The sequence below is a fragment of the Ranitomeya variabilis genome, chromosome 6 (genome assembly GCF_051348905.1).
Source record: "Ranitomeya variabilis isolate aRanVar5 chromosome 6, aRanVar5.hap1, whole genome shotgun sequence".
NCBI lineage: Eukaryota > Metazoa > Chordata > Amphibia > Anura > Dendrobatidae > Ranitomeya > Ranitomeya variabilis.
The window spans coordinates 235,106,552-235,134,551 of NC_135237.1; the positions used below are offsets into that span (position 1 = coordinate 235,106,552).

General features: G+C 44.8%; 1 protein-coding gene across 13 annotated transcripts in view; it reads right to left on the reverse strand.

Annotated features, from left to right (window-relative positions):
- The window catches only part of CTNND2 (catenin delta 2), a 3,400,942-nt gene that overhangs the window by 440,151 nt on the left and 2,932,791 nt on the right, over positions 1-28,000 (reverse strand). For all 13 annotated transcript variants that reach the window (XM_077269511.1, XM_077269508.1, XM_077269506.1 and 10 more), the window contains one exon: positions 13,995-14,121. In XM_077269511.1, coding sequence (XP_077125626.1) covers positions 13,995-14,121 — 127 coding nt within the window. The remainder of the gene's footprint in view (positions 1-13,994; positions 14,122-28,000) is intronic.

A 28,000-nucleotide genomic window follows, 5' to 3' on the forward strand; every position in this document is an offset into this window, starting at 1 on the left:
CACAGAGAAAGGTGCACATGACATTGAAGAGGAGGTGATAGATGACCCAGTTGTTGACCCAGATTGGCAGCCATTGGGGAAGAGAGTGCCGCTGCCAGTAGCTCAGAAGCGGAGGAGGATGATCCGCAGCAGCCATCTACATCGCAACAGCTGTCATCTGGCAGGCCCGTATCAGGCCAAAAACGCTTGTAAAAACAAAAACAGTTTTAGGACAGCGTGGCCATCCGGTGAAAGTAGCACAGCGTGCAATGCCTGAAAAGGTATTTCATAGTAAGAAGAGTGTAGTGTGGCAATTTTTTAACCAAGATCCGAATGATCAGTGCAAAGTTATCTGTAAGAAATGCTCAAAGACCTTTAGCAGAGGGAAGAATCTTCAAAATTTAAATACAACGTGCATGCTTAGACATTGAACCAGTATGCACTTGCAAGCCTGGACTAACTATCAAACGTCCCATACCGTTGGTGCACCTGCTCAGAATGAAGGTAGTCAGCAACGCTACAATGCTTCCCTCACTGTAAGCCCACCGGTTAGAACACCACCAGCAGCAAATGTGGAGGTATCGTCGTAAGGCCAAAGCAGTCAGGGAATCACAAGGTTCTTGGTAGGAAACACTGTATGTAGGCCAACATCAAGAATACCATCACCAACCCTCTCTCAATCCGCCATGTCCACCACCCCCACTGCTAGTTCCACCATATGCAGCTCTCCAGTCCAGCTCACCCTACAAGAGAATCTCATTAGGAAAAGAAAGTACTCATCCTCTCATCCGCATACACAAGGTTTGAACGCCCACATTGCTATACTAATCTCGTTAGAGATGATGCCCTACCGGTTGGTTGAAAGCGAAGCTTTCAAAGACCTGATGGACTACGCAGTACCATGCTATGACCTACCCAGTCGGCACTTCTTTGCGAGAAAAGCCATCCCAGCCCTCCACCAGCATGTCAAAGACTGCATTGTCCATGCACTGAGGCAGTCAGTGGAAAGGTGCACCTCACAACAGATGCATGGACCAGTAGTCATGGCCAGGGACGTTACGTGTCCATCACGGCGCACTGGGTTAATGTGGTGGATGCAGGGTCCACAAGGGACAGCCATAGTGGGACAGTTCTGCCTAGCCCACGGTCTAGGAAACAGTTGGCTGTAGGCAATCACCAGTCCTCCTCCTCCTCTTTAAGCGAAAGCTCGTCCACACAGCACAGTCGCACGACAACTCCATCCGCAGTTGCCAATGTTGCACACGAGGTGTCCCATTATCGAACAGCTAGTGGTAAGCGTCAGCAGGCTGTGTTACAAATGAAGTGTTTGGGTGACAACAGACACGCCGCGGAAGTACTAGCTGAGTACTTGCAGCAACAAACGCAGTCATGGCAGGGCAGTGTACATCTTGAGGCAGGCAAGGTAGTCAGTGATAACGAAAGGAATTTTATGGCTGCCATAGCCCTTTCAGAACTGAAACACATACCTTGCCTGGCTCACACCTTGAACCTGGTGGTGCAGTGCTTCCTCAAAAATTATCCGGAGTTACCAGCCCTGCTCCTGAAGGTGCGAAGACTTTGCTCGCACATCCGCCGGTCGCCCGTACACTCCAGCCGTATGCAGAACCATCAGCGATCGCTGAATCTTCCCCAGCACCGCCTAATAATCGACGTTGCAACAAGGTGGAACTCCACACTGCACATGGTTCAGAGGCTGTGTGAACAGAGGCGTGCTGTCATTAATTTGTGGGAGGATACACATACACGTGCAGGCACTTGGATGGCAGACATGGAGTTGTCTGGTGTGTAGTGGTCGAAGCTACAAGACCTCTGTCAAGTCCTTCAGTGTTTTGAGGAATGCACACGGCTGGTAAGTGCAGACGACGACATCATTAGCATGAGCATCCCACTAATGCGTCTGCTGATGCAAAGTTTGACGCACATTAAGGAGCAGGCATCTGCAGTCGGGGAGGAGGGAAGCCTTGATGACAGTCAGCCATTGTCTGCTCAGGGAACTCTCTTGGACGAGGTGGCGAACGAAGAGGAGGAGGAGGATGATGGGGATGAATATTTATGGGAGGAGGATGCTTCTCAGGGGGCAATAGAAACTGGTGGCGTTGCAAGGTCAGGTACAGGGTTTTTGCGGGACACAAGTGATGTTGATTTGCAAGAAAGTGCTCCTCAACCCAGCACAAGCAGTGAATTGACACCTGGAACATTGGCCCACATGGCTGAGTATGCCTTGAGTATCCTAAAAAGGGACCCCCGCATTATCTAAATGATAACCGATGACGATTACTGGTTGGCCTGCCTCCTGGATCCACGATATAAAGGAAAATTACAAAATATCATGCCACATGAGAACCTTGAGCAAATATTGGCTACCAAACAAGCAACTCTTGTAGACTGTTTGGTTCAGGCATTCCCAGCACACAGCGCCGGTGATGGTTCTCACATGAGCCGTAGGGGGCAACATGGCAGATGTGTTAGAGGTGCACAAATCCGAAGTGGCATTGGACAGAGGGGTTTTATGACCAGGTTGTGGAGTGATTTCGCAATGACCGCTGACACGACAGGTACTGCTGCATCGATTCAAAGTGACAGGAGACAGCATTTGTCCAGTATGGTTACGAACTACTTTTCCTCCCTTATCGATGTTCTCCTTTCACAGGTCATTCCCCTTTGATTACTGGGCATCTAAAATAGACACCTGGCCTGAATTTTAAGAATATGCATTACAGGAGCTCGCTTGCCCTGCTGCTAGTGTGCTATCAGAAAGAGTCTTCAGTGCTGCTGGTTCAATACTGACCGAAAAAAGGACACGTCTGGCTACCTGAAATGTTGTTGATCTAACTTTCATTAAAATGAACCAATCATGGATTTCAAATTATTTGGCCCCACCGTCCCCTGCTGACACGTAGCTTGCCTGAAAAATGTTTTGCTTTTGGCCTCCTCCTACTGACTTCTCCAATTCCTCCATTTGCAGCTGCTGAATGTCCACCATAGGCCATTTTTATACCTCCCTAAATGGGCTGACTCCCCCTACAGGGCCGTGGTCACCACCTGGCGCGAGCACTCGTGCGAGTGCTGTTTGCCTGGACAGGTGGGTGTGCCCACTCTTGGGCGACGGCACTGGCACAGGGTCCCTCATAGTACAATGAAGTGTCTCTACGGTGGTGGTCCACAACCAATGTCAGACACACCGTCGTAATATGAGGGGCCCTGTGCCAGTACCACTGCCCACAAGAGAGTGTTCCCCCCAGCTCGAACAGTGCTCTACCACTTACAATACTTACCTCTCCCTGCTCCACCACTGTGTAGTCTGTGCTGTTAAATCCTTCAATGGCACTGCCAATACAAATTTGTTGAAATGATAGATGATAGTTAAAATGTACAGGGGCCCTGGCCTCCATTTAGACCAGTTAATACTTTGCGCCTACTACCACTGTCTGCTACTCAGCAGAGGAGCCCACCCCTGTACCTAGCTATGCCACCTGTTTATTTATGATCAATTTTTTGGCAGACATTTAGCCCACTTTATTATTTGGGCCTACTAACTGTGTCTGCCGCTCATTACAGTTGTCCTCCACTGAACAAAGCAATGCCGCCTGTTTAGTCCTGTTACCGATTTTGAACTGCATTTAGCCTACTTTATTATTTGGGCCTACTAACTGTGTCTGCCGCTAATTACAGTTGTCCTCCAATGAACAAAGCAATGCCGCCTGTTTAGTCCTGTTACCACTTTTGAACTGCATTTAGCTCACTTTATTATTTGGGCTTACTAACTGTGTCTGCCGCCATTACAGTTGTCCTCCAATGAACAAAGCAATGCCACCTGTTTAGTCCTGTTACCAATTTTGAACTGCATTTAGCCCACTTTATTATTTGGGCATACTAACTATGTCTGCCGCTCATTACAGTTGTACTCAACTGAACAAAGCAATGCCGCCTGTTTAGTCCTGTTACCAATTTTGAACTGCATTTAGCCCACTTTATTATTTGGGCCTATATCTGTGTTTCCTCCTCATCCTGCTCATTGCCCAGCCACTGCTAGATGAGTCTGCTGGTACATTGACCCAGACCACTACATTCCCCTTGCACTCTACACAGCCAGAATCTGACCCTGCTGAAAGTCAGGTTCCGATTCCCGCATACTATACCACCTTACACGGGGAAAAAGAGGAAGGTGCAGATGAAAGTGCAGGTTCATTCATCAGGTGGGGGGGCATACTCGTTGGCAACGTCACTGGCACAGGGCCCCTCATAGTACGCAAAAGTGTCTCCGCCGGTGGGAGGCGCCACCTGCCGTCAAACACACCGCCGTACTATAAGGGGCCCTGTGCCAGTGCCAATGCCAAAGAGTGGGCCCCCCCCTGCTTGTTCAGGATCACAGCACTTGCAAAGTTGAAATACTTACCTCTCCCTGCTCCACCACCGTGACGTATTCCGCGTTTCCTGGGCCCACGAAAATCTTGAGCCAGCCCTACCCCCCCACAACTTTAGCCAAATTACCCCCAGTTTTCAATGCCTAACTATTATTATAAAGTAAATTAAGATTGACAAGCTTCAGTAATAAGAATTGATGTTTTTGGCATTAAAATGGGCACTGTAGGTGTTTTCCTGTCCTCCACTCACTGCCGACTTTGATTCCCCATTGACTTGCATTGGGTTTTGTGTTTCAGTCGGCCCCTGACTTTTCGCAATAATCGGCCGATTTCACCAGACCCGACTTTTCACAAAGTCGGGTTTCACGAAACCCGACTCGATCCCAAAAAAGTAAAAGTCGCTCAACTCTACGAAAGACTATTCCTCTGAGCTCATTGAGATCAAATCGGGATGGGTGAGGGATTATTTGGTTGGGGAACAGAAGTAATTGTAAGATTGTAAACTGCTGTACTGAACCGCAGGCTAGCCCATATGTTACACTCACATAATTAATCCAGGGTGAAAACAAGTAGATTTATAGAAAATACAGTAGGTACAGATTGTTTGGGTTCCACGCCGTATAGCACAAGGATTTCAGTCTTCTGGCTAAATGTCTGTAAAATATTTTTTAATGTTTTATTTTATCTAGTTAAATTACTCACATAACTAAGTAAAATAGTTACGGTGAATGGACTGTGTAGGAGTTGGTTTTTCTTGCCTGTGACTCCGCTGAATCCTGAAGAAAACTTCCTGATACACGACTTACACTTCCAAATGTGAATATAATTTAGCAGCTGGGTATTTGTCACTTCACCACATTGCCAATGTCAGTTCTGTAACACAAAGTCCGTGAAGATGTGGGCTATGGTAAGCACTCTGTTGTTTAACTAAAGACACAGTGGACTTTTATTGTAGGTGTGGGGGTTAACTTGAGAGCACAATATGAAGAGGGAGCATAGTGGGCAATTTGGAGATAGGGGAGTGGTGGAAATAGGTCACAAAAGGCGAGAAGATGGTGTGGTGTTTATAGGGTTTCAGATGGGGACAGTGTTGCAGTTATAGCTCATAAGGAGAAGAGACTGGCTTTATAGATAATAAACCGATCAGTGCTATATCATAGTTTTAAAAGTTTAGGGATATGGTTGAATTCAAGTAAACAGGGAACCTATTTTGAAACATTTAAATGGAATCTGTCACCCCACGGATGTATATGACCTGTTAATATGAGCATACAGGAGATAGAAATGTTACACTACTCCTACCTGTACGCTTCCTATTAATGGTCTTGTAGCTGAGAAATGTTATATTCTGCTTTTATGTTAATGATTTCCTTCAGGATCCAGGGCGTGCGGTGCCTGGAAGAAATCCATGCCTCCTGTCCTCGTTACAATACTAGCCCCCTCCCATCCCCTCCCAGCTTCTTGTCTCTCATGGAGATTATTGAAGCAAGTGAACATTTTAAAAAAAAGTTTAAAAAAATATTAAAAATAATAAAAAATATATAAATGTTCAAGTCACCCCTCATTCGCCCCATCCAAAATAAAACAACTAAAATTAAAAATACACAAATTTGATATCGCCGATTTCAGAAACGGCCGATCTATAAAAAAATAAAAAAAATAATTCAGATTGGTAAACGGTGTAGCGAAAAGCAAGTAAAAACGCCAGAATTATGGCTTTTTGTCACCTCAACATTGCATTAAAATGCAATAATGGGTGATCAAAAGATTGTATCTACACCAAAATGGTATCAATAAAAATGTCATCTCGGCAAGCAACAAATAAGCCTTCATCCACCCGCAGATCACGAAAAATGGAGATGCCAGGGGTCCCGGAAAATGCCAGAATATATATATATATATATATTTTTTTTTAGCAAACTTTGGATTTTTTCTTCACCATTTAAATAAAAAATAACCTTTACATGTTTGGGATCTGCAAACTCGTAATGACCTGGAGAATCATAATGGCAGGTCAGCATTTGGCGAATATGGTAAAAAAAGCCTCAAAAAACAATTGTGGAATTGCGATTTTTTTTTTTGCAATTTCACGGCACTTGGAATTTTTTTCCCATTTTCCATTACACGATATGGTAAAACAAATGGTGTCGTTCAAAAGTATAACTCTTCCCTCATAAAATAAGCCCTCACATGGCCATATTGACAGAAAAATAAAAAAGGTATGGCTCTGGGAAGAAGGGGAGCGAAAAACAGAAATGCAAAAAACGAAAATGGGCTGTGGCATGAAGAGGTTAATAGGTCATATACGTCCCGGAGGGTGACAGATTTCCATTAAATCCCACCCCTACTATCATATGGGATCTGAGCCTGTAAACTTTACCTTAGTTATGCCGCAGAGTAGGCTGGAGTGTGTGGAGGTGGCTCAGGAGCTGAGTTTGTTCCACACGCTGCAGTTGTTGGCTGCTAATTAACCATTTAGATGCAGTTATGAATTTCAGACAGCAGACTTTAAATGGAATGCACATCAGCTGCCATTGGCACCCTATGAAGCAATCTTGGAGTACCAATGGGTTGTCATGGCAATCAGAGTCTGCAGAAAGTTCCTGTTGCTGCTATTTTAGTTTTCCTGTGCCAAATGTTGAACTTCATAAGAGATCGTAATTTGTCCTATGTACAGCAATACTGTTGTATTGCAGTACATAGTATAATTGATCAAACACAGGTTCAACGCCCCAAAGAGAATTAAAGAATAAATTTTAAAAAAACATTTATTTTTATGACAAAATAATTTAAAAAATTATTCTTATAGCGCCAGCATATTCCACTTTACATTTTAAAGGGGACTTGTACAGACAATGAAGACATTACGGAATAAACATAACTCAGATACCAAAAGGAGTGAGGGCCCTGTTTGCAAGCTTACAATCTATGAGAAACTAGGGGACACAAAAGGTAAAAAAGATAATATGTGCTAATATTGTATGATGCAGCCATAATATACTATATAGGGTATGCACATAATTCTGCATGGACCAGTCACCAGCCAGTACGTGTACACTACTGGCACAGAGGGCTATTGTATTCGACAAAAGATGATAAAACTTAAAATCACTTCCCTTTTACAGCATTAAAAATAAAGCAAATTTAAAAAAAAAACTTATTTGGAAATTAGTTGCCCAAATGCCTGATTATATGTGCATCCATTCTCTACCATTGTTATATATTTTAAATAATTTTAGTTGCTGCTCTTTATCACTCATGTTTTTAATCTGAACAAAAATGTTTTAATGGAATACTACGAGTGCTTTACCTGGATCTATTCCTATTACTACATCAGTTAAAAAACTTTCGCTTTTTTCCCTATGGACTTTCCAGCTCACAGTGGTCACATATCTCTCCTGTCAGATATTCTCCTTTTTACTGAAACGTCATGTCAACAGAGCAGTTTATTTGTTTTATTTATTTTACTCACTCACTATAGCACCATTACGTCCACAGCGCTTTACAGACATTATCATCACTGTCTCCAATGGCAATCACAATCTAAATTCCCTATCAGTATGTCTTTGGAATGTGGGAGGAAACCAGAGTGTTCAAAGGAAACCCATGAAAAAACACGAACCCAGGATCTCAGCTCTGCAAGACTGCAGTGCTAACCACTAAGCCACCATTTTCCTTGTGCCATCACTGCCAACACCATGCTGATTGAAAGTGTGCTCTCCACTGCCCAACTGCGGGAAGCCAGCTGTCAATCAGCATGACGTCAGAAGTTACGCCCCGTCAACAAATTAGAACAGAAGAAAAAGAAGCTGCCCTTTTGACATGCTGTTGCAGGAAGGAGAAGTACATTGAGTTTTTCCTGTGGAAAAATGGGCCAGAATCAAACTTTATCAATGCAGTTTTTCCATACAGGAGGCATCTAAGCTGTCATCCCCAGCAGAAGCTTTGTATAAAGTATTATGTAAATTTCAGTAAGAGTGTTCAATTCTTTTTTCCCTGTGTCATTTCCCATTATTACACATGAGTTAATTTATGGACATCTACGGTTTGATTTCTTTACTTGTGTTGATTGGATTGGTTAATGCCAAGATGTTGTGAGAATTTCATATCAATAGAAATATATTTACTTAGAAAATTGGTGATGCATTCAATACGTATTTCACCCACTGGGTGTGCGATTCTTAATGATGAATGTTCTCATGCAGCGATAGTGCCATAAGTGAGAGCACCGAAGCTGATGAACTCCAGTGAACTCTCACGGCAGCTTAGAGATACACTGCAAGAGTGATTACCTTCTGTCAGTGTATCGCCGGAGACCAAGTAGAGTGGTCACATGTGACTGTTCTACAAGTGAGATCGCCGTGGGACACTCAGTATTAAATGGACTACGTCGGACAGGATAGTATTATATGTTGGTTTATTATTTTTTGATTGTTTGCAGGAGACGAGGGCGTCGGGGATTAGGCATTCAGTAAGTATGGTAACTTTACATTCGATAAAGGAGTCTTTCTGATTATTTCAAATTAAGGACTTTATTCTGGCTATGTCTTTATTTACCATGTAACTATAGGATTAGTAATGGATAGGTGTCTTATAGATGCCTCTCCATTACTAACCTATGGGCTTGATGTCACCTGACAATACAAAGGTGACATCATCCCCACAAATATGAACCCCACTCGCCACCGCTACAGGGCAAGTAGGAAGAGCGAGGCTAAGTGCCAGAATTGGCACATCTATAAGAGGCACCATTTCTGGAGCGGCTGAGAGCTGATATATCCATGGCCCCTTCCCAGGCTATTAATATCAGCCCGCAACTATCTGCCTAGCCTTTGCTGGATGAATTTTATAGGTGAACCCCATGTCAATTTTTGGGGGGTTCCCCCCAATTTTTTTTTTAAATAAACAGATATTGCATTTCACGCAGATTTCTGAGGGTATGTTCCACGCTGTGGGTAGGAGTCTGCATACATCCACAGCATCCAACCTGCAGTGGCCAGAAGTTACAGCATAGTGGATGGGATTTCAAGAAATCCACGGATTACCTGTGGAGACAGACATGTGGCGCGTCTTTCCAGACCGCAACATGTCTATTTTATCTTGTGGTGATTCCGCACGCTACAATGAACACATGCGGAATCACCTGCATTCAAAAGCCGGCAGCGCTTTGGACGCTGCGGACATGTGCTGCGTCCAAAGTGCTGCTGATTACTGACCGTGTGGATGTAGCCTCACAGTTGCTGTTTTGTTACAGCATATGTAGGTCAATTATGTTAATGCTCCTACATAGGCTGGTGACTGTGTGTGTGTGTGTGTTTGTGTGTGTGTGTCTCTTTATTTAGCATTAATGAGGGTATCTGGCTGAAGAGATTGAAGAAGGAAATGACATCACAATTTTTTTTACTAATATATCTTTATTTAGTTCTATGGATTTACAAAAATGCATGAAAAAAAACACATGAAAACCTTTTCTACTGTTTTTTTTCTGCCAAGAGATGCAGAAACCTTGCAGAAATTTCTGCAAGCAAATTCGCAACATGAGCACATAGCCTTACACTATAAAGCTATGTGCACACGTGGAATTTGTTGTGGATCCGCAGTTTTTTCCCCACAAATTTGCACCCATTCTGCAATCGGTAGCTCAGGCAATGTTAATCAATGAGAATCCAGAATTGTTGTGCACATGCTGCTGAATATTCCACACTGATTCTCAGCATTTTATTTTCAGCAGCATGTCAATTCTTTTTGCGGATCTGCAGCAATTCTGCACCCATTGACTTACATTGAGTCAGTCAAATCCGCAGCTAAACTTCAGGTGTAAAAAGGTGAGTACAAAAAATGCTGCAGAAAGGATGGAGGAAGAGTGTGTGGGCGGAGACTATGTGTGAGGGCAGAGACTATGTGTGAGTGGAGAATATGTGTGCGCGGAGTATATGTGCGTGTCTGTGTGTGTCTGTGGGTGTAGCCAAGCATCGTCTGATGGGACTACTACTCCCATCCGGCTTTGTCTGGTATCACTTATAACAGTGACAGCATGAGCCAATGATGGGACAGTAGTAGTCCCATCATGCGGTGACAGTGTTCAATTGTAAAACAAAAAATATATATTCATACTCACCAAACACCTAATTCCCTGACGCCCTCAAATTCCTGCAATAAAAATGAAAGAATAAACCAACATATACTCCCTGTCCGCCGTAGTCCCACAGTAGTGCTGTAAGTGAGAGCAAGAACTACAGTGAACTCTCAGTGTATCACTGGAGGCTGGGTAGAGCGGTCACATCTCTCAATGTGACTATTCTACACATGAGATCGTTGTGGGACACTCGGTAATTAAACTACGTCGGACAGGGAGTATTTATGTTGGTTTATTATTTTATTTTTGTTGCAGGAGATCAAGGGATTTGGGGATTGGGTGATGCAGTAAGTATGGTAAATTAAGATTAACCCCTTACTGACATCGGACGGTATAGTATGTCCGATGTCAGCTCCCCTGCTTTGATGCAGGGCTCCGCGGTGAGCCCGCATCAAAGCTGGGACATGTCAGCTGCTTTGAACAGCTGACATGTGCCCGCAATAGCGGCAGGTGAAATTGCGATTCACCCGCCGCTATTAACTAGTTAAATGCCGCTGTCAAATGCAGACAGCGGCATTTAACCACAACATCCGGCCGGTCGGCCGGAAATGGCGTCATCGCCGACCCAAGTCACATGATCGGGGGTCGGCGATGTGTTAGGACAGTAACCATAGAGTTCCTTGAGACCTCTATGGTTACTGATCGCCGGTAGCTGTGAGCGCCACCCTGTGGTCGGCGCTCACAGCACACCTGATTTTCTACTACATGACAGCGAACAGCAGATCGCTGCTATGTAGCAGAGGCAATCGTGCTGTGCCTGCTTCTAGCCTCCCATGGAGGCTATTGAAGTATGGCAAAAGTTAAAAAAAAGTTAAAAAAAATGTGAAAAAAATAAAAAAAATATAAAAGTTTAAATCACCCCCCTTTCGGCTAAATCAAAATAAATCAATAAAAAAAAATCAAATCTACACATATTTGGTATCGCCACATTCAGAATCGCCCGATCTATCAATAAAAAATAGCATTAACCTGATCGCTAAACGGCGTAACGAGAAAAAAAATCAAAACGCCAGAATTACGTTTTTTTGGTCGCCGCGACATTGCATTAAAATGCATTAACGGGCGATCAAAAGAACGTATCTGCACCGAATTGGAATCATTAAAAACAATAGCTCAGCACGCAAAAAATAAGCCCTCAACCGACCCAGATCATGAAAAATAGAGACGCTACGAGTATCGGAAAATGGCACATTTTTTTTTTTTTTTTTAGCAAAGTTTGGAATTTTTTTTCACCACTTAGGTAAAAAATAACCTAGTCATGTTAGGTGTCTATGAACTCGTAATGACCTGGAAAATCATAATGGCAGGTCAGTTTTAGCATTTAGTGAACCTAGCAAAAAAGCCAAGCAAAAAACAAGTGTGGGATTGCACTTTTTTTGCAATTTCACCGCACTTGGAATTTTTTTCCCGTTTTCTAGTACAAGACATGGTAAAACCAATGAGGTCGTTCAAAAGTACAACTTGTCCCGCAAAAAATAAGCCCTCACATGGCCAAATTGACGGAAAAATAAAAAAGTTATGTCTCTGGGAAGGAGGGGAGTGAAAAACAAACACGGAAAAACGAAAAATCCCACGGTCATGAAGGGGTTAATAAAGGAATCTGTCATTTTTTCAAATAAAGGACTTTATTCTGGCTGTGTCTTTATTTACCATATAACTATAGGATTAGTAATGGATAGGTGTCTTATTGATACCTCTCCATTACAAAGCCATTGTATTGATGTCACCAGACAATACACAGGTGACATCAAGCACACAAATTCTTTTTTTTTGTTTCTTAAATAATATATCTTTATTTAGCTTGCAAATCCGCAGACATATCAGCAAAGAAAACCACATGAAAATCCGCATCAAAACCGTGCTGACTTTCAACTGCATTTTCAGCCAAGAGAGACAGAATCTACGCAGGTTTTTACAAAGGCAAATCCGCAACGTGCGCACATACCCTAATGAACAAAATTGAAGGGAAAATTTGAATCTATTTATATAATTGCCTTCTAATGTTTTCATTTCCTGTTCTGACCAGATGTCACCATATCCCAGAATTGCAAGTGGAGGAAGTTCACTAACCGCCATATTGGGACACCCAAGTGATGGGTGTCTCAATATGGAAACTGCTGCTGATACCAACCTATTGTGCAGTACCACCAGTGGAACACCGTCGCACCACACACACACTCTATACGCACCACACACACACTCACACACTCACACACTCACTCACACACACACACACACTCACGCAGCCTCTTGCGCGGTACAACCGGCAGAACACCGTCACGAACATGCCGCCATCAGGAATCAGCCGAATGATTCACTGACTGCTGCCATCTTCGTACAGGAGGAGCGCATGCGCAGTTTTAATGTGACCACTACTATCTGTCTGCACAAAGATGGCGGCAGTCTGCTTTAATCATTTGATTTAATCGTTTGGCTGATCCCGGTGGCAGATGCGCAACATGTCTACAGGAAGAGGAAGCCGGTCACACTAAAGGGGCTTTCCCATGAATGAAAGTTCATTTTAAAAATTGACTGTGTCTGACCGTGTACAGAGCATACCACATCTCCTGGGCAGGGGAGGAAGCAAAAGATATTACTGACATTACAGCAGGCGATCACAGTGGATTCATTTTGTGAGGTAAAATATTTCACTGACTGTTTTTAAAAAATATTTTACCTCACAAAATGTATCCTCTGCGATCTCCTGCGGTAATGTCAGTATTGTCTTTTGCTTCCTCCCCTGCTCAAGAGCTGTGGTCTGTTCTGTACATGGTCAGACACAGGGGTGAGTGTGTCTGACCGTGTACGGAGCATACCACATTTCCTGGGCAGGGGAGGAAGCAAAAGATAATACTGACGTTACAGTAGGGGATCACAGTGGATTTATTTTGTGAAGTAAAATATTTCACTGACTGTTTTGAAAAAATAGTTTACCTCACAAAATGTATCCTCTGCGATCTCCTGCTGTAATGTCAGTATTGTCTTTTGCTTCCTCCCCTGCCCAGGAACTGTGGTATGTTCAGTACACGGTCAGACACAGACAATTTTTAAAACAAACTTTTGTTCGTGGGAAAACCCCTTTAAAAAGCAAATATCAAGGCCAACATGGCTCCTCATAAAAAGTACACCAATGACAATGAAAGGAAAGCAGCAAAGGCACAACGTCAAAGACAACAAAGGACAAATGAGATTCTTGAAGAGCAACAGCATCGCTGGGACAAAAACAATGCATATAAGCATAGGCGTCAAGCACATGAGTCCCCTGATGCAAAAGTCATTAGATTATCACAGGATGCCATTAGGCAGCAACAGCGTCGCATGCCTGCCCCCATCGTGACATTACCGCTCTCCCGATGCGATAGCATCGGGCCTCCATCTAGTTAAAAATAAAAAGGAAAGTAGCAATTATTGTAAATTATTTGTTTTTGTATTTTTGTTTTTTAAACCAAACATTTTTTATATTTTATTGCTATTTTTAAAAATAAAAGACTTACCTGATCTGTTATTTGGAGACATGCGAACTGGGGATATTGATGGTGTTCTTGATGAAGAAAAAGGACGCTGTCTGTCTCTTTCCATAGTTGATGATGATGCTACAAATTGATACTGAGACCAACCATCCTATAGACAATTATAAGAACAGAAATGACAAGTCAGTACTTCTGACAGAGTTAATGATGTTTATCACTGTAAATAATGTAAACTAATCTAAGCTTTCTAAATTACAAAATGTCAAAGTTGATTTAACGGCCCCATTGTACTTTTTGCTAGTATTAGATTTAGGTAATTACATTTTGGCTTTATCAAAACATCTGAAAATGCTGTAAATTTATAAATTTAGCATTTACAGACTTTCTTTTATTTATGCCCATGAAACAAAAAGTCTTGCCACACATTAATTTTACCAGTTTCAGGGATTCTAAGCGAGTTTGCTGAGCGAAGCAGGGGCTGCATTTTAAGTGTGGGGCTGCAGATAAGTGCATAGTTGAACATAATTTTATAGTTTAACATACGAGCATAGTTTGATATTTACCTCACTATTTTCCATTGATTTTTTTGCTTTTACCTATATTGTTTTTCCCCATTTAGGTGTGCGTCTTGGGAGATGTATGCATGCCCTGAACAGCCGTTTGAGGGTAAATATATCTGCGCTTGATGTCAACATATTACATGTTTGGTAGTGAATTTAAATATGCAGCCTGCCATACTCAGGAGCACTGCAAACCTGGAGAGGAGTTTAGAGTTGACTGAGCTTGCTCAGGCTGGGGCCAGTGATATGGAGGAGAGTGGAGGGGAAGATGAGGATCCAGAAGTAGGTAGCTGGGTAACATGTAGGAGAAAGGATAAGGGGAAAAGTGCCAGGGAGCCTATCTGGCACAACCTAATAAATATGCCTTTTAGGCTGATATTAGGAATACAAACACAGGACTCCTAGCATTCAAGAAAACAAAAACGCTGTAGTGAGGATGGAATTAGGAGTGCAGTAAAGGCAGGACAGATGTTGGTGGTAGGGGATTCAATAATTAGGTAGACAGACAGGGTCATCTGCCACCGATACTATGAATAGTGAACAGCGTGTTGCTTGCCAGTTGCTCAGGTTCGGCACGTTGCGGATCAGATAAACAAATTGCTGAGTGGGGCTGGGGAAAACCCAGAGGTCATGGTACATATTTCTACCAATGACAAAGTTAGAAAGAGGTGGAAGGTCCTTAAAAAGGATTACAGGAAACAAGGAGAGAAGCTGAAGGCCAGGACCTTCAAGGTGGTGTTTTCAGAAATAGTGATGGTGTCACGAGTGTAAATAGAGAGACAGTAGGGGCTTAGGAAGATAAATGTTGCTTAAAAATTGGTGCAAGAAGGAAGGGTTTGGGATCATGCAGAACTGGGCTAACTTCTCAGTTGGATACAGGTTCTATGGTAGTGACAAGGCTGCACCTCAATGGGGAGGAAGGGTAGTTGTACTAATAAGAGGCTAGATAAGAGTAGACAGAGAGAGTTACTAGGAGTTAATGAGAATTTAGGGTGGCTGGGAATTGCAAAGAAAGTAGGGAAGTCAGAAGGAGTAATAGATGTGCTAATAGTATTAAATGTCTGCTGCCAAATGCAAGAAATCAGAATTAATGAATTGGAGTCTCTTATATCAGCCACAGATGTGCTGGATGTTCTAGAAAAAAATTAAGATCCATAAAGCCACTCTAGTGAGGGAGCATTCCCCCCACTCCTCGCTCACACAGAATTTCCAGTATAAGGATAAGAGATCAGACTGAGCGAGCTGAGCAGGAGGATGAGCGTCAGTACCAGTTGCAATTAGCCCAAATCCAGAAGGAGCCATCCACCTCACTGAGCCATGAGTCCAGCAATGTCAACAGCTTTAAATCCCGTCCTGAGCATTTTCCTGTCATGGATAAGAATAGGGACTTGGACATATTTCTGCATGGTTTTAAAAGACCTGTAGGCAGTACCAGCTGCCTGAGGACCAATGTGCCCGATATTTAACCTTAGACCTCTGAGGAAAAGTTTTGGAGGTGTTTGCCTCTTCTTCGAGACCAAGACAGAGACTTTGTGTCATGCACAGCATCGGAAAGACTAAATGAAGTGCAACACAAAGGGATGAGGGGAAGGAAGCCCAAACAAAAGGGAATGGGGGAGTGGAGACCCCTAGGCATATCTTATACCACCCTGCCTACACTACAATCCATAAATTTGGTTCCACACCAATTGCCAAGCAATAAACCTAAGCCCTGTATATCCCTAGAGCTAGGCCATGCGTAGTTAGGGGGAAGAGCACTGGTCAGTACCTACTGATAACTAAAGACAACAAGCTAGACAAACAAGGAGAGGGACTTAGCTTGAGCAGACTCCAGAGAGATCACACCAAATGCCCTCCAAGAGCAACAGGGAGGAAGATAGATGATAGCTACAGCTCCAAGACTTCACAAGGAAAAAAGTGAATATCACCAGTGACTCCCTGAAGTAGGCTGGGAGTTTATAAACACCAAGGTGCAGGTGTGTCAATTAGAGCCAGAGAGAGGTTGCTGCTGGGTCCACAGTCAGAAGGATTAAGAAGGCATCTGCAATGCCAAATGCAGAGACCTTCTGCAGCCAGATATAGAGCGACTGTCTGTTGCACCTGACACAACCGTGACACTATGAGGCCATCAAACTGGCCCTGATGAAAAAATACCAGTTTACTGCAGAGATGTACCAGAAAAGGTTCAGAGCCCTCCAGCATGGACCACATGACAGCTATAGTGATGTGGTGGACGGGGTCTGAACAAACTTTGAGCAGTGGGTCCAAGGACTGTCAGTCACCACCTTTGTGGAGCTGAAGTACCTGAAGGTGAAGGACCAGTTTCTTTAGCATTGCCCTCTGAAAGTCTGGCAGTTCGTTCTGGACCGGGAGCCAAAGGATACCGCTAAAGCAGCACAGATTGCCGACGCTTATGAGGCCAATCATACATCAGAGGTGCGAAAGTAAGCTGTTGCTAGCTGGAAAGGGGGAAAATTGACAACCATTTCTAGTGCCCCTGCCAGTTGGCCCTCAGGGGGTCCCGCACCATCTTCCAGCACCCGGCCTGCATATGACTTCTGCTGGTTCTATAACTGCGAATCGAACTGGTCACATCAGCCTCGTATAGCTGGAGAGGCAGAGTATGATTCCCACACCTGAGGCCCTGGAACCAAATGAAGCTACTCTTTTTGTGGGTTGGGTGGCTTGAAGGGCCTGTTAAAATGTGCAATTTGTGGGCAACACCACTACTGTTGGGCTCAAGGACACCAGCGCACAATGAACCCTCTTCCACACTGAGTTTGTGTTACCAGAAGAACTCATCCCTGTCACCGGGTTTGGGGGTGTTCACCATTCATTACCCATGGCCCAGGTTTTCCTGCATTGGGGAGCGGGAAGGGGACTAAGGGAAATGTGGTGTCAAAGAATATCTGTCACGGGGATACAAGGAGGGCGAGAACAATAACCCGGCCCCTGCAATATCCCTTAGGGAAACCCTGTCTGGCCCTCTACCTGAAGTTTACACTGAAGGTGTGCATGTTCAGGCCTCCACCCTCACCCTAACTCCTGATTCAGCCCTGGACTGAGCACCACCGCCCACCACCCAGTGAATGCAATAGACCAATACCCACAGTAAACAAACAAGGATAAAGGAAAATATACACCATGCCGCAGTCAATCAGGAATACACAATAAAGGTGCAGGGCAAAAATAAATACAAATATAGGAAGGAGTAAATAAGACAAAGGAAAATACACCACCAGCAACGACTCTCCAACAACCAGCTCTCCACTCTGGACCGAGATAACTACGGAATAGACAGAAGCTATAATTGGCGACACCCAAAGATCAGGAGAACCATTTAAAGGAAATGGGCATGGCCCAGCTTCCAATCCAAGGATCAGATAAATTAATCCCAGAGCAGCCAGAAGAAAACTAGCTGACGCCAAAGAGCAAACAGTGGTCAAACGCGGAATTACCGCTGTCTGTCAGACGACCTGGTCTGAACAGTGTCCGACATGACAGTACCCCGCCTTCTACGAGGGCCCTCAGGGCCCTCACGGCTTATAGGACCCGGCTTGTCCGGATGGCGACGATGAAAACACCTGACAAGCCGATCCGCATGAATCTCTGAGGCTGGTACCCAGGACCTCTCCTCAGGCCCATAACCACGAAAATGTACCAAATATTGTAAAGTGCGGCACACCACACGAGAGTCAACCACCCTGGAAACTTCAAATTCTAGGTTACCATCCACCAAGACTGGAGGTGGCATAGGCACTGCGTACACAGAACCCACCATCTTCTTCAGAAGAGACCTGTGGAACACGTTGTGTATTTCATACACCGTAGGGAGTTTCAATCGGTACGCTACTGGATTAATGACGGCGGTGGCCTTAAATGGACCAATAAACCGTGGACCTAATTTAAGGGATGGTATTTTGAGTCTTATGTTTTTTGTGGATAACCACACCCAGTCATCCACACTCAGGTCCGGACCTGGCACACGCCTACTGTCAGCCACACGTTTGTACCTAGCATCCACACTCAACAGGCGCTGTTTCACTCTCCTCCAGACTGATGACAATTGTGTTCCTAACTGGTCTTCCTCCGGGACGCCGGAAGAGCCTCTCTGACTCAATGTACAAAACTGAGGATGTAGCCCATAGACACAAAAAAACGGAGACTCCCCAGACGACTCCTGGCGGTGGTTATTGATGGCAAATTCAGCCAAAGGAAGAAAGGTAGACCACTCCTCCTGGTTATCAGAGACAAAGCAGTGCAAGTACTGCTCCAAATTTTGGTTCATACGCTCGGTCTGACCATTTGACTGGGGATGAAACGCAGACGAATGAGACAACTTGATCCCCAGCCGTGAGCAAAATGCTTTCCAAAATTTTGCTACAAACTGAGTTCCCCTATCTGACACGATGTCAGACGGAACTCTATGAAGCCTGACCACCTCCTGCACAAACACCTGAGCAAGAGTCTTAGCGTTAGGCAACGAAGGCAAAGACACAAAGTGCGACATTTTTGAAAATCGATCCACAATCACCAAGATGACCGTGTTCCCAGCTGATGAGGGCAAATCAGTGATGAAATCCATGGAGATTTCCGTCCATGGCTTACTAGGTACCTCCAGAGGAAGTAGTGTGCCAACAGGACGGGAGCAGGGCGTCTTAGCCCTAGCGCACGTGGTGCAAGCTGACACATATGAGACCACGTCCTGTCGGATTTTGGGCCACCAAAACCGACGTGACACCAACTCCAACGTACCTCTAACCCCTGGGTGGCCAGCCAGGACAGCATCATGATGCTCCGCCAACACCTTTAGGCGGAGATGAAGCGGTACAAAAGATTTGTTGATGGGAAGCTCAGATGGTACCTCCTCCTGAGCCTCGGCAATCTCAGCCTCAACCTCGGTAGTGAGAGACGAAACCACAACACCCTTTTGGAGGATGGGTACTGGGTCCTCCCGAGGTTCTCCCCCTGGAAAACACCTGGACAGAGCCTTAGTGTTTTTAGACCCTGGTCTGTAGGTGACAACAAAGTTGAACCGCGTGAAAAACAATGCCCAGCGAACCTGCCTGGGAGATAGACGCTTGGCAGACTCCAAATACAGCAGATTCTTATGGTCGGTAACAACAGTAACCTGATGTACCGACCCCTCCAAGAAGTGTCGCCATTCCTCAAAGGCCAACTTAATAGTCAACAACTCCCTCTTGCCGATATCGTAGTTACGTTCAGCGGACGACAGTTTTTTGGAGAAATAGGCGCACGGACGCAAACCACTCAAAGATGAGCCTTGAGATAGTACTGCACCCACACCAACCTCAGACGCATCAACTTCCACGACAAAGGGTTTAGATACGTCTGGCTGCACCAGAATGGGGGCTAAAACAAAACTGTTCTTGAGAAATTCAAATGCGCGAACAGCAGCCTCAGGCCAAACGGAGAAATTGGTACCCTTTTTAGTCATGTCGGTTAGTGGTTTAGCAACGATAGAAAAATTCTTGATAAATTTCCTATAGTAGTTAGAAAACCCAAGGAACCGCTGAAGTGCTTTCAGGTTATCAGGACGTTCCCAATGCAGCACCGCTTGCACCTTAGCGGCGTCCATTTTAAAACCCGAAGCAGACACAATATAACCCAAGAACGGCAACTCTTGAGCAAAAAATACACATTTCTCAATTTTAGCATACAGCTTATTCTCTCTGAGAAGCTGTAACACCTGCCTGACATGGTCTAAATGAGCATCACGGTCGCAAGAATATATGAGGATGTCATCAAGGTACACGATAACGAATGTCCCCAAAACATGCGAGAACACATCATTGATGAAATGTTGGAAAAGGCATCACCAAATTTTCAAAATGACCCTCAGGAGTATTAAAAGCCGTCTTCCACTCATCACCTTGACGGACTCTTATGAGGTTGTACGCCCCCCCTGAGGTCAAGCTTGGTAAACCACTTAGCACCTGCCACCTGGTTGAACAAGTCTGGTATCAGTGGCATAGGGTATGGATCACGAACCGTAATCTGGTTCAACTCCCTGAAATCCAAACACGGGCGTAATCCGCCATCTTTCTTCTTCACGAAGAAGAACCCTGCTGCCACAGGCGAGGATGAAGGCCTGATGTGCCCTTTGCTCAAACTTTCAGAAATGTAATCCTTGAGCGCTTGTCTCTCCGGACCGGAGATGTTGAACATCCTAGCTTTAGGCAACTTGGCCCCTGGTTTAAACCTGATAGAACAGTCATAGGAGCGGTGTGGCGGCAACTCTGAACAACCCTTCTCAGAGAATACATCCGCATAATCCTGAAGTGACTCAGGAACGCTTGAAGTCACAGCGGACACACACGTGGCCAGGCAATTCTCCTGACAGAAATCACTCCACTGGATTATGTCCTAAGTTTTCCAGTCAATCACCAGGTTGTGTTTAGACAACCATGGAAAACCCAGAACCAATTGTGCCGGAAGACTCTTGAGCACCTTACATGTGACCTGCTCAAAATGAAGAACCCCAATGTGGAGTTTAACCTCAGCCACAAACTCCGTAATCTCCCCCTGAGGAAGAGGAGCAGAATTGATGGTGACCACACGGATAGGATGAGGCAGTTTTTCAATCTTAAACCCAGCAGTGCGCGCAAACTCCTCATCAATGAGATTTGTGGTGGAACCACTATCCACAAAAATAGTGATTGGTATCTCTCTGCCAGCGACAACAATTTTGGCAGGGAGCATGCACTGAGAAATCATTATGGAGGATATACATAAGCTCAGATTGGACTCCTCCACTCCCTCTGAGCTCGGCAGTTTTCCGCCATTGTGTCTTTCTTTAACCGCAGAGGACAGATATTAATAAAATGACCAGTTTTACCGCAGAAAAAACAGGCTCCCTGCTTCCTGAGTACAGGGGTACGATTCTCAACATGTGACACCCCTGCGATTTGCATAGATTCCGTGGGCTCACCTGCAGCAACCTCACGTGAACCTAAACCTTCACCCACAGGCAGCGTCTCATGATTCCCCTGACGCAAACGGCGATCAATGTGGACAACAAGACTCATAGCGGAATCAAGTGAAGCAGGAGTCTCGTACATCAGGAGGGCTCTTTTAACCCTATTAGAAACTCCATGAATAAAGTGACTCCGCAATGCTGGCTCATTCCACTGAGTGTCAACCGCCCAGCGGCGAAATTCAGAACAGTAATCCTCCGCCACACGCTCCCCCTGGCAAATAGTGCGTAACTTTGATTCTGCTAGAGCCATTCTGTCTGGATCGTCATAAATGTGTCCTAGAGCAGCAAAGAAACCCTCCACTGAGTTAAATGCAGTAGAATCAGACGGCAACGAAAATGCCCATGCTTGAGGATCCCCGCTTAATAATGACAACACCAGGCCCACACGTTGAGCCTCATTACCAGAGGAGATCGGGCGCATACAGAAATACAGTTTGCAAGCTTCACGAAAAGAAACAAATTTACTGCGTTCCCCCAGCAAATTTTTCAGGCAAAGGAAACTTGGGCTCATTAACTCCTCCTGTCGCTCCAGCCTGTATATTAGACACTGCTAGTCCCTGTTGCTGCACCGCTCCCCTCAACTCAGTGACCTGTAGGGACAGCGCATCCAACTGGCGGGTTATGGAAGTCATGGGATCCATGACAAAACACAGAGAAGAGAAAAAAAAAAAAGAGGAACCCTTTTCTTTTTTTTTTTTTTTGTTTTGTTTGTTTGGCCGATTATAATGTCACGGGGATACAAGGAGGGCGAGAACAATAACCCGGGCCCCTGCAATATCCCTTAGACCTAGGGAAACCCTGTCTGGCCCTCTACCTGAAGTTTACACTGAAGGTGTGCATGTTCAGGCCTCCACCCTCACCCTAACTCCTGATTCAGCCCTGGACTGAGCACCACCACCCACTACCCAGTGAATGCAATAGACCAATACCCACAGTAAACAAACAAGGATAAAGGAAAATATACACCATGCCGCAGTCAATCAGGAATACACAATAAAGGTGCAGGGCAAAAATAAATACAAATATAGGAAGGAGTAAATAAGACAAAGGAAAATACACCACCAGCAACGACTCTCCAACAACCAGCTCTCCACTCTGGACCGAGATAACTACAGCATAGACAGAAGCTATAATCGGCGACGCCCAAAGATCAGGAGAACCATTTAAAGGAAATGGGCATGGCCCAGCTTCCAATCCAAGGATCAGATAAATTAACCCCAGAGCAGCCAGAAGAAAACTAGCTGACGCCAAAGAGCAAACAGTGGTCAAACGCGGAATTACCGCTGTCTGTCAGACGACCTGGTCTGAACAGTGTCCGACATGACAATATCCCCACAAATGTGTTATTGGGAACTGATCTGGGACTGTTGGTTGCACAGTATATTCCAGACAACCCTCCAATGTGATGAACAATTAAATTGTGTTTTGTGGTGAAGGAGAACTCAGCCTTGTCATGCTGCAGTGTAATATTGCTGAGTATCCTATAAAAGAACCCATCATAAGTACTAAAGGCAATGCGGACAGGCACGAAGATCTTGAAGCAGGTTGTCCCATGCAGCTGACCAGTGTCACGACGGATGGTGACACAGACAGTGATAGCTGCCCCATACTTAGCACAGCTCCTGAGCTAAAAAAAAAGAGGGCAGGAGAAGGGTCTTATCCCTAGCCTGTCTGGAGGTTGGGAGAGTGTGTCCCAACACCCATCATGGTGAGGGAAAAGTGTGTTCTTCTGTCTGTCTGGTAAATGGAAAAGCATTACCCATAGCTTCTCTGGGGAGTGGGAATGTTGTACCCCAGCCTGCCCAAATGGTGGGAAAGTGTGTCCCACAGCCAGCTAGGCTAAAGAAAAGGTGCTACCTACAGCTAAGGGGGGGTTGAAAGTACAATTCACCACCTGTCACAGGGGGCTGGGAAAGTGGAGTGCAGGATCCCCAGTCAGTCAAGGTGGTGGGAAAGTGTGTCCCACAGCCTGTCAGAGTGACAGGAACATAGTTTTTACAGTCTGTCAGGGGATTGAGAAAGTTGGGTCCGCAGCCTGTCAGACAAATGGGAAATATTTGTTATCCCCGGGATACAGCCTGCATAGCCACTGTCATCCACAGCCTGAGAGCACAGAAAGAAGGTAACACACTGACTTCTGGACCTTCATCAGCCAGCAGGAAAACAGTTATTCCCATACAGTTAGGTCCATATATATTCGGACAGGGACATTTTTCTAATTTTGGTTATAGACATTACCACAATGAATTTTAAGCAAAGTAATTCAGATGCAGTTGAAGTTCAGATTTCCAGTTTTCATTTGAGGGCATCCACACTAAAATTGGATGAAGGGTTTAGGAGTTTCAGCTCCTTAAAGAAGTTGTCCACTACTATAACCTTTTTTTTTTTTTTTCATAAATCTTGCTATTATGTGCCACTGAAAACATCTACTGTGTTTATTTTAGCAATATTACCTTTTATCATGCTGTAGCAGCACATTTTAGTGCTGGATTCAGCTCTCATGGGGTTAATCGACAACTTCCTTTCTCCTGAGTCATTGTGCTCTAATACTACAAGTTCCATGATGCATTGCACTGCTACTAAGCCTGAACCTAGCACACCCACTCCAAAACACACCCCAACCCCTCCCTCCTCTAGCTTCAAAAAGATTTGTGATGTCATTTCTGTCCAACCTCCTCTTTACATTTGTCCAACCCACACTCCATTACACACAGATAGAGGGAAAGACAGATAGATAGATAGATAGATAGATAGATAGATAGATAGATAGATAGATAGATAGATAGATAGATAGAGATATATCTATGTCTATTTCCATAGATATGTCCATATCCATGTTTCTAAACCCCTTCACCCCCTGGAGCTTTTTTGTTTTCATTTATCGCTCCCCTTCTTTCCAGAGCCATAATTTTTCCATCAATATGGCCATGTGAGGGCTTATCTTTTGCAGAACAAGTTCTACTTTTGAACGTTACCATTGGTTTTACCATGTCGTGTAGCAGAAAATGTGAAAAAAATTCAAAGTGCAATGAAATGGCAAAACAAGTGCAATCCCACGCTTGTTTTTTGCTTGGCTTTTTGGCTAGGTTCACTAAATGCTAAGGCTGTGTGCACACGTTGCGGATCTGATTGCAGATCCGCAGCGTTTTTTACTGCACTGAATTGCATCAAATCCGCAGTGTAGTGTACAACCAATGCAAGTCTATGGGAGCCGCAGACTTGTGCACATGCTGCGGAAAAAGCCGCACCGAAACCACACCAAAAACTGCATCAAAACCGCACCAAAAACTGTATCAAAACCGCACCAAAACTGCGAAACTGCACCAGGTTTTGATGCAGTTTTTGGTGCAGTTTTGATGCAGTTTTTGGTGCAGTTTTTATGCTTTTTTGGGTGCGGTTTATGCGCGGTTTTAATGCCGTTTTTGGAAATAAGTAAATAAACGGAAAATGTGCATGATTTGAATGGAAACATGCATGAAAAAACGGATTCCAAGGCCGGATTCATCATTTCACAGCTCAGTTTCATACTTTTTTTGCCGGATCCGTCGCTGTGCGTTTTTTCGCCGGACAGAAAAAACGTTCCTCTGTATGTGTTTTCCATCCGGCGGAAACAGCTTTTTTGACGGATCCGGCAAAAAACGGATGAAACTCTATGAGAAAAAGACGGATCCGTCGGAAAAAAATGGATCCGTTTTTTTCAAAACTCGCCGGATTGTGCCTCACGGCAAAAACCTGATGTGTGAAAGCAGCCAAATATATGGATAGATACATCTATGTATCTATAGATATATCTATAGATAAATATATCTATAGATAGATATATCCATAGATATATAATAGAAAGGCCGATGTTTCTATAAGGCTACTTTCACACTTGCGTTTTTCGCAATCCGTCTTTTTGGGAAAAAAACAGATCCTGCAAATGTGCTCGCAGGATGCGTTTTTTACCCATAGACGTGTATTAGTGAAGGATCGCAACGGATGGCCACACGTCGCGTCCATCGTGCAACGGATGCGTCGTGTTTTGGCGGACCGTTGGCACATCCGTCACGTCTGCCATTTTCTACCGCGCATGCGCGGCCAAAACTCCGCCCCCTCCTCCCCGGACTTCAGAATGGGCAGCGGATGCGTTGAAAAACTGCATCCGCTGCCCACGACGTGCACAAATTTCACAACGTGCGTCGGTACGTCGGCCCAACGCATAGCGATGGACCCGTACCGACGCAGGTGTGAAACAGGGCTTAATGAGCGTTTAATTTAATAAAAAACTGAAAAAAACGGCGTGGGCTCCCGCGCAATTTTCTGCGCCAGAGGGGGAAAGCTGACGGCCGAGGCCAATATTTGTAGCCTGCTATGAATATCAGCCCGCAGCTGTCTGCGTAGCCTTTACTGGCTATTAAAATAGAGGGACCCCCCAAAAAAAATGACGTGGGGTCCCCCTATATTTTATAGCCAGAAAGGCTACGCAGACAGCTGCGGGCTGATATTAATAGCCTAGAGAGGGGCCATGGATATTGGTCCCCCCCCCGGCTACAAATACCAGTCCGCAGCCACCACAGAAATGGCGCATCTGTAAGTCTACGTTCACATTAGCGTTCGGCGCCGCAGCGTCGCCGCATGCGTCATGCACCCCTATATTTAACATGGGGGCGCATGGACATGCATTGTGCTGCGTTTTGCGACGCATGGGTTTTTTTGGCCGCAAGCGTTGGGCGCAGAGGACACAGCAAGTTGCATTTTTTTTGTGTCCAACTTTCGGCCAAAAAGGACACATGCGTCGCAAAACGCAGCGTTTTAGCGTGCGTTTTGTTGCGTTTTTGTTTGCGTTGTGCGTTGCGTCTCCGACGCTGCGGCGCACAACGCAAATGTGAACGTAGCCTTAGATGCGCCAATTCCGGCACTGAGGCTGGTTTCACACTTGCGTTTTTGGACGCTGCGTTTTAGCGCTAAAAAACGCATGCGTTTTTTTCCTATACTTAACATTAAAAGCGCATGCGTTTTTTCGCATGCGTTTTGACGCGTTTTCGGCAATGCATGCGTTTTTGAACGCGCGCGTTTGTTTGCGTTAAAAACGCATGTGTTTTTATAGAAAAAAACAGAAAAAACACTGAAAAACCACCCACCACCATCAGGGTGATAAAGGGATCCAAACCCTAACCCTACCCCTAACCTCACCCCTAACCGTTTAATGAACATTTTATGACATAGTGCCACGATATTTCAGTGCCACGTATGTAAGTGCCACGTATGTAAGTGTCACGTATGTAAGTGCCACGTGCCACGTATGTAAGTGCCACGTATGTAAGTGCCACGTATGTAAGTGCCACGTATGTAAGTGCCACGTGCCACGTATGTAAGTGCCACGTATGTAAGTGCCACGTGCCACGTATGTAAGTGCCACGTATGTAAGTGCCACGTATGTAAGTGCCACATATGTAAGTGCCACGTATGTAAGTGCCACATATGTAAGTGCCACTTATGTAAGTGCCACGTATGTAAGTGCCACGTATGTAAGTGCCACGTATGTAAGTGCCACGTAAGTGCCACGTATGTAAGTGCCACGTATGTAAGTGCCACATATGTAAGTGCCACGTATGTAAGTGCCACATATGTAAGTGCCACGTATGTAAGTGCCACGTATGTAAGTGCCACGTATTTACATACGTGGTATGTAAGTGCCACGTATGTAAGTGCCACGTATGTAAGTGCCACATATTTACATACGTGGTATGTAAGTGCCACGTATGTAAGTGCCACGTATGTAAGTGCCACGTATGTAAGTGCCACATATGTAAGTGCCACATATGTAAGTGCCACGTATTTACATACGTGGTATGTAAGTGCCACGTATGTAAGTGCCACGTATGTAAGTGCCACATATGTAAGTGCCACGTATGTAAGTGCCACGTGCCACGTATGTAAGTGCCACGTATGTAAGTGCCACGTATGTAAGTGCCACGTGCCACGTATGTAAGTGCCACGTATGTAAGTGCCACATATGTAAGTGCCACGTATTTACATACGTGGTATGCAAGTGCCACGTATGTAAGTGCCACATATGTAAGTGCCACGTATGTAAGTGCCACGTATGTAAGTGCCACATGCCACGTATGTAAGTGCCACGTATGTAAGTGCCACGTACCACGTATGTAAGTGCCACGTATGTAAGTGCCACATATGTAAGTGCCACGTATTTACATACGTGGTATGTAAGTGCCACGTATGTAAGTGCCACGTATGTAAGTGCCACGTATGTAAGTGCCACGTATGTAAGTGCCACGTGCCACGTATGTAAGTGCCTTGTATGTAAGTGCCACGTATGTAAGTGCCACGTGCCACGTATATAAGTGCCATGTATGTAAGTTACATAGTTATTAAGGTTGGAGGAAGACTGTAAGTCCATCTAGTTCAACCCATAGCCTAACCTAACATGCCCTAACATGTTGATCCAGGGGAAGGCAAAAAAACCC